A 10,029-nucleotide genomic window follows, 5' to 3' on the forward strand; every position below is an offset into this window, starting at 1 on the left:
CACCAAGCGCGCTAAATAAGGAATGCGCATAGACCCTGACAGACATACCAATGATTAAAAAAAACACTTTAAACCCATATTGGTGACTTATAATTACGATAGATGCAACTTTTTTAAACTCATAGTAATTGAGATAAATTCATGCCTTTAAAAATACACTTGTTACACTGGACCGTTTATAATGAATTCGTGAATGTAAAAATGTGCTTAAAAATTCTTAAAAGAACCTTAAAGGAAATTGTGTCCATTTACAAGTCCTGTAGCCTACATGCTGATTAAAATCTTGATGTAGCCTATCATTCATTTTACCCAAGAATTTCACTGCATTAGTCATTCTATAGAACAGCGTGTCAACATGGATTACATTTTGTGGGTAAAACCAGAATGATAGGGTGTATTGACTTATTAAAACATTTGTCATGAGCCTGTTTGTTTATATATTTTAAAATGTACATTTTTACTCAAATTTGGTGAATCTTTAATTGTCTTAAAAAATTACATTTCCGCGAATATTAAAACTGCAAATTATGGTTTACATGTGTACAGTGGATATTTAAGTTATGATACAGTTGCCCCCTCAAGACATCCACCCCCTTACCCCATCACCCCCTCGTTGAGAGAGGTGTGTTCACCATCACCAAAGCAATATTAACACGTTTAAGCCATAAACCTTATAACTCTCCCGCTGCGCCATTGAACCGGGCTTCGACAAAGTCTCAGCAGTCCAACCAGTGTCATCCATGTTTTACCTTTGATTCATTGATGTTTGAGGGATTGTGTGTGTTTAGTGGAGGGGTGGAGGATGGTGCCTTCATACAAGCAAGCTGAGTTAGGAATTGACAGCTGCCAATAGAGTAGGCTATAGTGCGCTTGACCAAAAGGCATCAAAGTAGGCCTACCCTAAAAATGATTAATATAATTTCCGTCGTTTACATTAATTTACTGGTACCCTTCATTTATCTTTTAGATGTTATATAATTATGTATTGCACCCTCTCCAGAACCGCGTCACTTCAATAATGGAAACTCACCAGCCTTTCCTTCGTTCATTTTAAAAGTTGGACCTGAATCTAAAATGTGATATTTAATTTATAATGTAAACTATTTGAAGGGTGAACTATTGTAATTGCTCATTAGTCTTGTATGTTTATCGCTGTACCTTATGGCAAGGCCGCGGGAATTGTTAGGGGCTTCATTCTCCAATTACAAGGATCAGTTTCAAAAGCAATTTGTGAAACTGGGTAGATTGTGTTTGTCGTGACGTCACATCCCAGCCCATGCTATAAATATCATTTCAAACCAGCTGTAGTGGCCAGTTGCAACGGGAACATAAGCCTCTCGAAATAGGTGCATGGCCCAATGAAATAAACAAAAGCCTGCAAAAAATTAGGACCGTGCAGAAACTCCAATTAAAAGATTATATTTTGGCAACTTTCAATAGTTGAAGTGGGTTGAACTGGGACGTAAAACGGAAGGCTGCACGTGTCATCATAGCTTACTTTTTAGTATTTTAAGGGTATGTTACCTCAGTATGATGGTGTAAGTCGTTGTGTGCATTTTGAATCACAGCCAAACTTAATTTAGCATCTTTAGTGTGCAGACCGGACCAGACCAAACCTTTTAGTAGGATCAGTGGACGTAATTAAAGCTAGTAATTGCAGATTAGAGGTTTGGGTCATTGGGGTTATTTGATAGTAGGCTGTTTTAAATAACGGGTAATTATTTAACATCGCTCGTAGGCTATGCACAAGTTTTATATCCCAGACCTCAGTTTCAAAACCACTGCAAGCATTTGGAATTTACACCAATTTTTCCTGACTGTATGATGAATCATGGCAGTGGCCCTCTGTGATTGATCGTTTTCCTATAGGCTACTGCATAAGCGTGGCGTTGTTGAACGTTTAAGTTAATGTTGCTTCTGAAACAAGTTATCGCAGCACGAGGTTACTTAAGCGGGTCAGAAGGTTCTCAATACAGCCCGTCATATGGCCCGTAATGCTTGTTTAGAAAAGGAGATCGATTTATAGCCTACACAGTCCTACACCGTTCACTGTTTGTGAATAATGGCATTTTTTACCAGCTGCAGAATTTTAGATATCTCTACGTGTTTTTGAAAATTAAGAAAGTTTTCTAGAACTCATTTATATTTTTTTATTAAAATTAGTTCACCCCATTTTATTTGCATGTGTTTACAGAATATTGGCTAATAAAAAGAGACTCTACTTATTTATATAGGCCTATATATATATATATAATTGGGCCTTTTAAACGCAATATTTCTGTACTAACGTGGAGCAGTATCATTGTAAAATCGAATTAGTTGACCTTACAATCGGTTTGCTTGCTTTAAGTTAATTTAATTATTTGGCTCAAGTAAACTAAACTTATTTCTTTAAGTAACGTTGACTGGTTACAAGTAAACTTAATCATCTGTAATTAAAGTAGCCTATCATTGTATTGATTTTAATTTTGGTTGTTTGATTTAGAATTAAATTCGGTTATAACTTATAACCTAGAAATTATACTAGGTTAGCCATATGGCACATTGGACAGTACTTCCTATTGCACATAAATCTGCACTTTCGACAAATTCAATTGAGTTAAGAGAACTGTCTTAACTTTAACTGGCTCCAAGTTCACCAGAGGCAACATTAATCACCCTCATGGTGACTTCACAAAAATCTCAGTTATCAAAGCTACAACAATACAACAACAATGGTGATAAGAAATCTAACTAGATCATTTTTTTTATATAAAAAATAATTATTATTCTACATAAGTTCCCTTGTTTTGACCAAATATACATAAATTATTGAAGAGCAAGGGCTTATGGGTATTCCACGCAGCCGCAGTTTTGTACTTCATTATTTTGAGTTTGTAGTACTCAAAGCCAAAGTTTAAAGAATGTAAATATTTGAGTTATGATTCCAAAATGTTTATAGGACCATTTAAATGTTTTTATTAAAGAAAACTTTAGGATTTAGAGAGTAATGGCAATTTAATTAAAATTAGTAAGAATAGTAAAAACATAGTAAACTTAGTAAAATAGTCAACTTTTTTTGTTTTGTTTTTACAATTTGAGATTATTAGGCTACTGCAGTGTTGACTAATTTAAAAGAGTTTGTGCTGCTATGTTTGGTGAAATATACAATCCCTCCTTTAAATTTAGCCAATTATCCACCATTAAATGCAAAACACCAGGCGCATTTAAATCGGCAATGCAAAATTAATAAAGGGGAGCAAGCGGTAATGAGGGGGGTGTCTTGTCTTTTGAGGCACAATGGAGGGAGAAAGTGCGCCAAATTTGTTTGCAGCGGATCAAGGCTCACCGCCTTCACTGCACTTTCTTTATCTTAATTCCAACTTGAAAAGATATAATTATCTAGTTTGAACAGGGCTACTATCAAATCCTTCTTTAGGCAGGGTAGGGAACAGCTCGAGTGGATTGTGGGCTCTGAGCCGCTCGGTGTTGCCCGAGATAGGAGTAATGAAGTTGTGGAGTCCGGAGATACAAAGGGCATTAACCTCATTAGCATGAAACCTTTTCTTCTAACTATTGTGGGACCCTTTCAGCCTTCTAATCCGTCTATTTCAAAGCTGGGTTTGTAATAAAGCTTTTAGGGTTTTTTGAAAGCTAATGGTATTCTCTGCAGATTTTTTTTATTACCGTTATAGTCCAAAAATTGTTCAAAAAAATCCCCTTGTATAGTAGCCTATGTGTCTGTGTAGCCCTCTCCAAATGTCAATCTTTATCAAACTACGCGTAAAAGTTTTGGAGAAAACAAGAAAACGGTCAGGAGTCTTTCTTGCGATATCGGAATATTTTTGGACATAAATAATACCATGTAATTTATTTCATGCAGTTTTATTAAACTCGTCGAAATATTGTTATAAAGGCTATGGCGGTTTTTATTTTTATTATTTTTATACATGTATTTATTATTATTTTATGAAAGTTATTATTACGCACACATGCACTATTTATTTATTTATTTTATATACAATTTTAAAATTCATATTTGAAAATATATATTAAAAAAATGAAATGGGAACGCTGGCTATACATTCCAACCGTGGCTGCCGACAAGATTTTAAACAAAGCTCTTATTTTGCGGCACATTGCAAACCTTCTCTTATCGTTTGTGAGAGGTAGTCAGATTGTGCTAAATTATGTCCAACCAGGCCCCCCTGGATCACGGATTAACAGATTAAAGTGGACCACTGGGCAATGCATCCCCTTTCCCTCACATATTACTCGTATGATAATTGCCTAAACTGATTTGCACTTTCACAAAAGCTCGCAGGACTCTTTGTAGCTTGAACAGACCAGACGCTCCTCTTCTATCCATGGAAATAAAACTGGTTAATGCCAGAGAGGCAAATGAGGCAAGAATAAAAAACCGCTTCTCTCAAGAAAAATCGAGCTCAAGCTCGTTGTCAGCATTCTATGTTACATTTTAACAAGTCGCTTTCCCCAGTTACACAAATGAGTATATGATCAGATTAAGTAGACAGCTGGTGGAATATTCCATTCATAAAACAGTAATAATTATGATACATCGCCTGTTTGTCCTGATGGACAATGACACAAGGGACCGTAAAGACAACTGCCAGTGCAGCACGATTGTCCTATTATGCTGTGGTTATACTAAACCATCCGAAACCATTCACTAGCGGGCAAAAGTTTCATTTTGGCCTTTGTAAAACAAAAAGCCTGTAATTTTATTCTGAGCAACATACTGATAAAACTTTATTGACAAAATATTGACAATTACATACTTCTTGGAAGTATACTTTGTGTTAAAATTGTAGCAAACATAACACAAACACAAAATTATTTACATTCTTGTAAAAGACGATTTAACATAAACATTAGCTTTAATATCTCTATACATGGAATACGCTCAGTGCTTGAAGTTTTGCTGCCTAGGCGGCCGTCAATTCTTGCATTAGTCCTTCGAGGCAACTATTTCAGGAGGGGCGAGTCCCGGTAATATATTCGCACCAAGATCACGGAGTCATGGTAAAGCTTCAATTTTAAGGAATGTCATGGAACATTTTATTATAATTACTATTGTCTGTGGTAAACTTGAATAAAGTTTTTTTTTTAGCATTTTGTTTTAAATCGGGATTACTTCTCAAAAACACTATAACGCAGCACTGCTAATTCATATTGTTGTCACAATCACTTTAACACGAGAATAATAAATTCAGACTGCACACTGTTGTAAAAAAAAAAAAAAAGCACACAACATTTTCTTTTTTCAGATTAAAAATAGTCAAAACAAAGTTACTTTGAAAAAGAAGGTCAAATTAATTAACCTACCAAAAATCCATTGCTCTACCATGCGATTCAAATTTTACAAAAACAGTTGTATATTTTGGTATCTTGAAGTGGAAGTTTCACGTCTTGGAAAAATAAAATTCGAGGAAAATCTCTCAGAAGCGCAAATGTCCTATGCGCATTTTTGATAGTGGTGATGAGGTGGTGGCGTGGTGCGGGTAGTGTGGTGATGGTGGGGTGGGGGGCTGCGTGTAATAGGCTACCTGTCAATCACATTGCATTGGCAACGTGAAAAGTATTGACAGTTCCCTTGTAGTGGCAGCAGTGCCACCAACAGGATCTCTCACCGTCAAGCTGCCGATCTCGAAGAATCAAAATGTGATGTTGGCTTTACCCTCTCCCTCTGTCAGTACACAGCATCCTTATCCGTGACATCCTTCAAGCCACGCCGCTGTCCCGGGTTCAAACAGTTCAAGTCTTTTAATCGTCTGAGGTGACGTCAATTTCCTCTGGGCTTCCTTGTTTTGTGGCCATTCTCCATCGGTTTATGTGATGAGTTCCTTTCTTTTTCTGTTGTGAGTCCGACCCTTCCTCCTCCAATTTCTGACGCTTAAACTTCGTCCTTCGATTCTGAAACCAAACTTTTACCTAGGAGTAAAAGAGTAAGATATCAGCACAAAATACAATGAAACGAAAAATGGCTTTTCGTTTGCCTCTGAATAAAAACAATTAAACAAAGAGAGTTGGCCTAACAGAAGGTATCAATAACGGTCCTTAAGAATAACTAGGGCTAGACGGACAAAGAACTGTCAGGTATCTCAAAGGCAATCTAATCGCGAGGGCATTGGTCGACTTTCATTCATCGCCTTGTGACGTGGTAAATTAAAACAACGCAAAGAAATTCAAACTATGAATTAAATGCATAGCATAGACAATGTTGAATGTGCAGAAGAGATAAGGGAACAAAAGCCAACGTGCTGTGGCTTTCTTGTTTAAGTGCACCTGACCTGTTTATGACAGACAGGTTGAATCAGAACCCCCACGCGCTACTTCACACTAAGACGTTGCTGTTTTGGGGTGGAAAATGCATTCAGTGCAATATGAGCAGCACGTAAGTGTACATAATAGTGTAATACCAGTGTAACTTCACTGACAATGTCGTTTATTATCACGGATCATTGTGCTAGCTGGCCTATTTACAATTCACCCCTCACGCAATATAAAAGCTTTTCTATTAGCACACATCGGTAATGTGCAGTCTTTAGTTTAATTCGTCACCTTTATCATTCATATCATCCGTAAAGCTCACACAGACAACTTGGCAAGTGAGGCACATTTAATGTGCTTTCAGAGAGCTAATTGAAGCATTGAAGTGGCTCGCAGTCCATTTCTCTCTCTTGCTTTTCTGAAAGGCACCGTTTAGAAAAGCACCGGTGCTGTCACCGGGACAATAGGCTCGGACCGGGCCACTGAAAGATACGCGCAAAATACGATCTTAAATGTGCTTTAGGAAATTCATAGAATCCGCCTCTTTCTTTTAAGTGTCCATTTAAACCGGTTAACTGGTTAATTGCCAAACATTCTCCACAAGAGCCCTCTAAAAACGGAATCGTTCAACCTCACCAAAATCGGGGTGAATTTGAAACGGTGGATTTAACTTACACAAGACATAATGCTTTTAGAACAATTCATGGAATTACCAAGAAACCCACATGCTTAACAGAACACAGTTTGCAGATCATATTATAATCAAATAGGAGCAACATCTGCATACTGAACGAATTATAGAGGCTATATTTTATTTATCAAATATTTTCGATTACATTTAAGAATGACCGGATCAACACATTTTTTTTTTTACTATTGCCCACTGATTTTAGTAATTATTTAGGCCTTATTATAACCATAGCACATTGAAGCTAATTAGGGCAGGTAGACATGTTCTTACCTGAGTTTCTGTGAGGCTAAGGCTGTGAGCGAGCTGTTTTCGTTCCGCACCGACGACGTAATGATTTTTTTCGAAAGCATGTTCAAGCCGTAGTAGCTGTGAGGGTGAAAAAGCTGTCCGAATCCTTTTGGGCTTTCTTGCTAGTGCATTGTGCAATAGGAAGCTTTCAGGACTCGTTTCGTTTCCTGTAACGAAAGGGATATTAATTCAAATTAGCATTCATTCTCAATTCAGTTGTTAGGCTACGTTCGTTATGTTCTATCGAAATATTTGCAGGATAGGGCCTAAAGATTTAGAAAATTATATAGCATGCATCATTTTAGTAAACAATAAAATCATCGACTGATCTTCACGATCAGAATAATCTGGAATAATCTATTATTTTTATAATGTGCTCTGGCACAAATGCAATAACGATAATAGCATTTTTTCCAGTACATAAACTTGTGTTGCAAGTTTAAATATAAGACATTCGCTCATTTATAGTAGCAATGTTATTACCCCGTACTTATCAATTACAAGTCGGTTGTATTTATTTTAGCACTAAAGATCAATCCAATGGCCTTGAGTGTCTTGAGCAATTGCAAATAAAGGTTTTCGTTGAATGTTTCAGTTATCTGAATTTTTTTATTATTTGTTCATTATTTTCCGTCTATCTGAAATTCATAATACAGTTTGACATTATAAATTGTCGTTAAAACCTGTTTAATTTAGTAAGCTAATAGTTATTAGTATGATACTATACAGTATCACACTTAACGTTTTTGAAAGAAAATAAGAGCACAATTTCTAACAACATAAAGGACCCAGTCTTATGCACCTTCAGATTAAAGTACAAATTCTTCTTTACATGAACGGAAATGACGCTTGAGTTCTCTTCATTAATTAATTTGTTGGTCTTAAATTATTATTATTATTGTTATTATTATTTTGTCTAGTGATGTGTTTGTGTTATTTTTAATTCTAACTTATTATATTTCTATACAAAAATCCATACGATATTTCCCAGCAATTCTTTAAAACATCGATGATTTTATTGTCGCCTACAAAACAGTTTTAACGCTAAAATAAATATTGAATACCTTTCAAAATAATCACTCTTAATTAATAAAAATCAAATACGAAAATTCTGCAAATGTTTTAAAAATACTTTTGACGCTTAAAACCAACTTAAACAATGGAATAACGCCAGGTTTCCATCTTTACGTAATTTGTGGAAATCGTTGTATAAGGTCATTACTTCACAATAATAATAATAATAATAATTTCGATATATCAAAATGGTTAATTAATTTAAGCGTTTCTAATTTCAGCGTTTACTAGCAGAAAAGTGACATTTTCGCTAATTATGAATGGAAACCCAGTTTCAAACCTCTGTCCTTGGGCCGTGTTGTCAATTATCTTTAGCCATTTTCTCCACACTGAACGTGGAGGGGGAAAATACAACATTGACGAATACATAACTTTGTAGTAACCTACCTTGAAATCTGTGTCCCAAGTATCTATATCTATGTATCAACCACGGATAAAAAGTTGAAGGGTCCCTTTGCTGGCTTGCGAAAAGAGGGTGCGGACTGTGAGAGGACGACAGTGGGTGAGCAGCCAGAGCATGAGGAGGAGGTACCGAATGGACTGGGACGGCGGAGTTTGGAGGATGTGAAACAGCCTCAGCGAACACCAAATCCGGGTTTGAGTAGACGCCCCTGCCGTTGGAATGAAAGCCGTTTAAAAATGGGTTCATCTGGCTTGAGTTTGCATAGCTGAGAGCCGCCGGTCGTATGGGCTCCTCGGATCTCGGCGCTGGCAAAGGATTATCCTTCGCCACCAAAGACTCAATGGTAAAACACCTCTTCGGTGTGGGTTGAAACATGGTTCACCACTCAAGACTCCCCAGAATAAGTGAAAATGGCACACGCGTTTGCACTAGAAAATACTCCACACCCAAGCCCAAAGTTTTGTCAGCAAGAGACAAGTTAGTGGCTGCTGAGGAAAGAGTCAACAAATATTTCAAAAGCACACAGAACAAGACATCGTGATAGAGGTGGCCGACTTCTCCAGAAAATCCATGAATGTGATCGGTTCCTCACCAGTTGTGCTAGCGATTTGTTAGTTCATGAGCCTAATTAGCTCTGGAGTCACATAAACAGTTTCCTATGAAGCCTGTAATGGCTTGGTGATTGGTCGCTGCCGCTCGCCTTAAGGTTGAGGGAAGAGTCTTCAAGTGCGTCAATACGAACGAGCACGGAGAGGCGGATTCAAGCAAAACGGAATGGATTCGCCAGAACCAGAGCTGTGGAGCAATTTACATACGCAGCTGATCTCATTGAGAGACCCAAGGTACTTCAGTATGTATTTCTGTTCAACACAGGGCCGAAGAACGCTTTTACGCGATTTTAACACTCCCCGTCCTCAAAATAAGTGCTCGTTTAGTACAACTATAGCCCACATGTGATATTGGCTACTTGAGTAGGCCTACTATACAATACTTTAGTACTATACTATACAAAAGTATAAATCTGGACGGGTGTCGCTCAAAAAGATCACTATAATCAATGACATTTTGTCCAAAAATAAATAAATACACATTTAAAAATGAGTATCATTTCTTCTCTTTTTGAAGGTTGTACTCTGGCAGTCCAGTGGGCCTGTTTGCCGCCCATCACTGCTTTGTCTCTCCATGTTTTCATTTTCTCCGATGGGTTTGTGATTTTTTTAGGGATGAGAGACTCTATCTTCTCTATTGGCCAGGACCAGGTTACAAGGATGAGGCTTATTAGACACAGACAATATTTTCAGCT

At 37.1% G+C, this 10,029-nt stretch overlaps 1 protein-coding gene across 2 annotated transcripts; it reads right to left on the reverse strand.

Annotated features, from left to right (window-relative positions):
• Window positions 1-4,778: 4,778 nt before the first annotated feature.
• LOC127618087 (homeobox protein EMX2-like) lies at window positions 4,779-9,375 on the reverse strand. Of its 2 annotated transcripts, XM_052090326.1 has the most exons (3): window positions 8,711-9,375; window positions 7,232-7,416; window positions 4,779-5,931 (listed from the first exon to the last, which is right to left on the reverse strand). In XM_052090326.1, the coding sequence occupies exons 1-3, from the start codon at window positions 9,099-9,101 to the stop codon at window positions 5,764-5,766; spliced, it is 744 nt and encodes a 247-aa protein (XP_051946286.1). In that variant the 5' UTR covers window positions 9,102-9,375; the 3' UTR covers window positions 4,779-5,763. The 2 variants fall into 2 exon arrangements, with proteins under 2 accessions (XP_051946286.1, XP_051946288.1); XM_052090328.1 differs by lacking the exon at window positions 7,232-7,416 and having other exon boundaries at window positions 5,756-5,931.
• Window positions 9,376-10,029: the final 654 nt, after the last annotated feature.

This window comes from Xyrauchen texanus, chromosome 24 (genome assembly GCF_025860055.1).
Source record: "Xyrauchen texanus isolate HMW12.3.18 chromosome 24, RBS_HiC_50CHRs, whole genome shotgun sequence".
Classification (NCBI taxonomy): domain Eukaryota; kingdom Metazoa; phylum Chordata; class Actinopteri; order Cypriniformes; family Catostomidae; genus Xyrauchen; species Xyrauchen texanus.

Excerpts from the sequence above, each read along its gene's own strand:
- LOC127618087 (XM_052090326.1), bottom strand. The coding sequence starts at position 9,101 with ATGTTTCAACCCACACCGAAGAGGTGTTTTACCATTGAGTCTTTGGTG. Across the intron at positions 7,417-8,710 it reads CTTGGGACACAGATTTCAAG|GAAACGAAACGAGTCCTGAA; the intron begins GTAGGTTACTAC and ends CTTTCGTTACAG. Across the intron at positions 5,932-7,231 it reads TTAGCCTCACAGAAACTCAG|GTAAAAGTTTGGTTTCAGAA; the intron begins GTAAGAACATGT and ends TTTTACTCCTAG.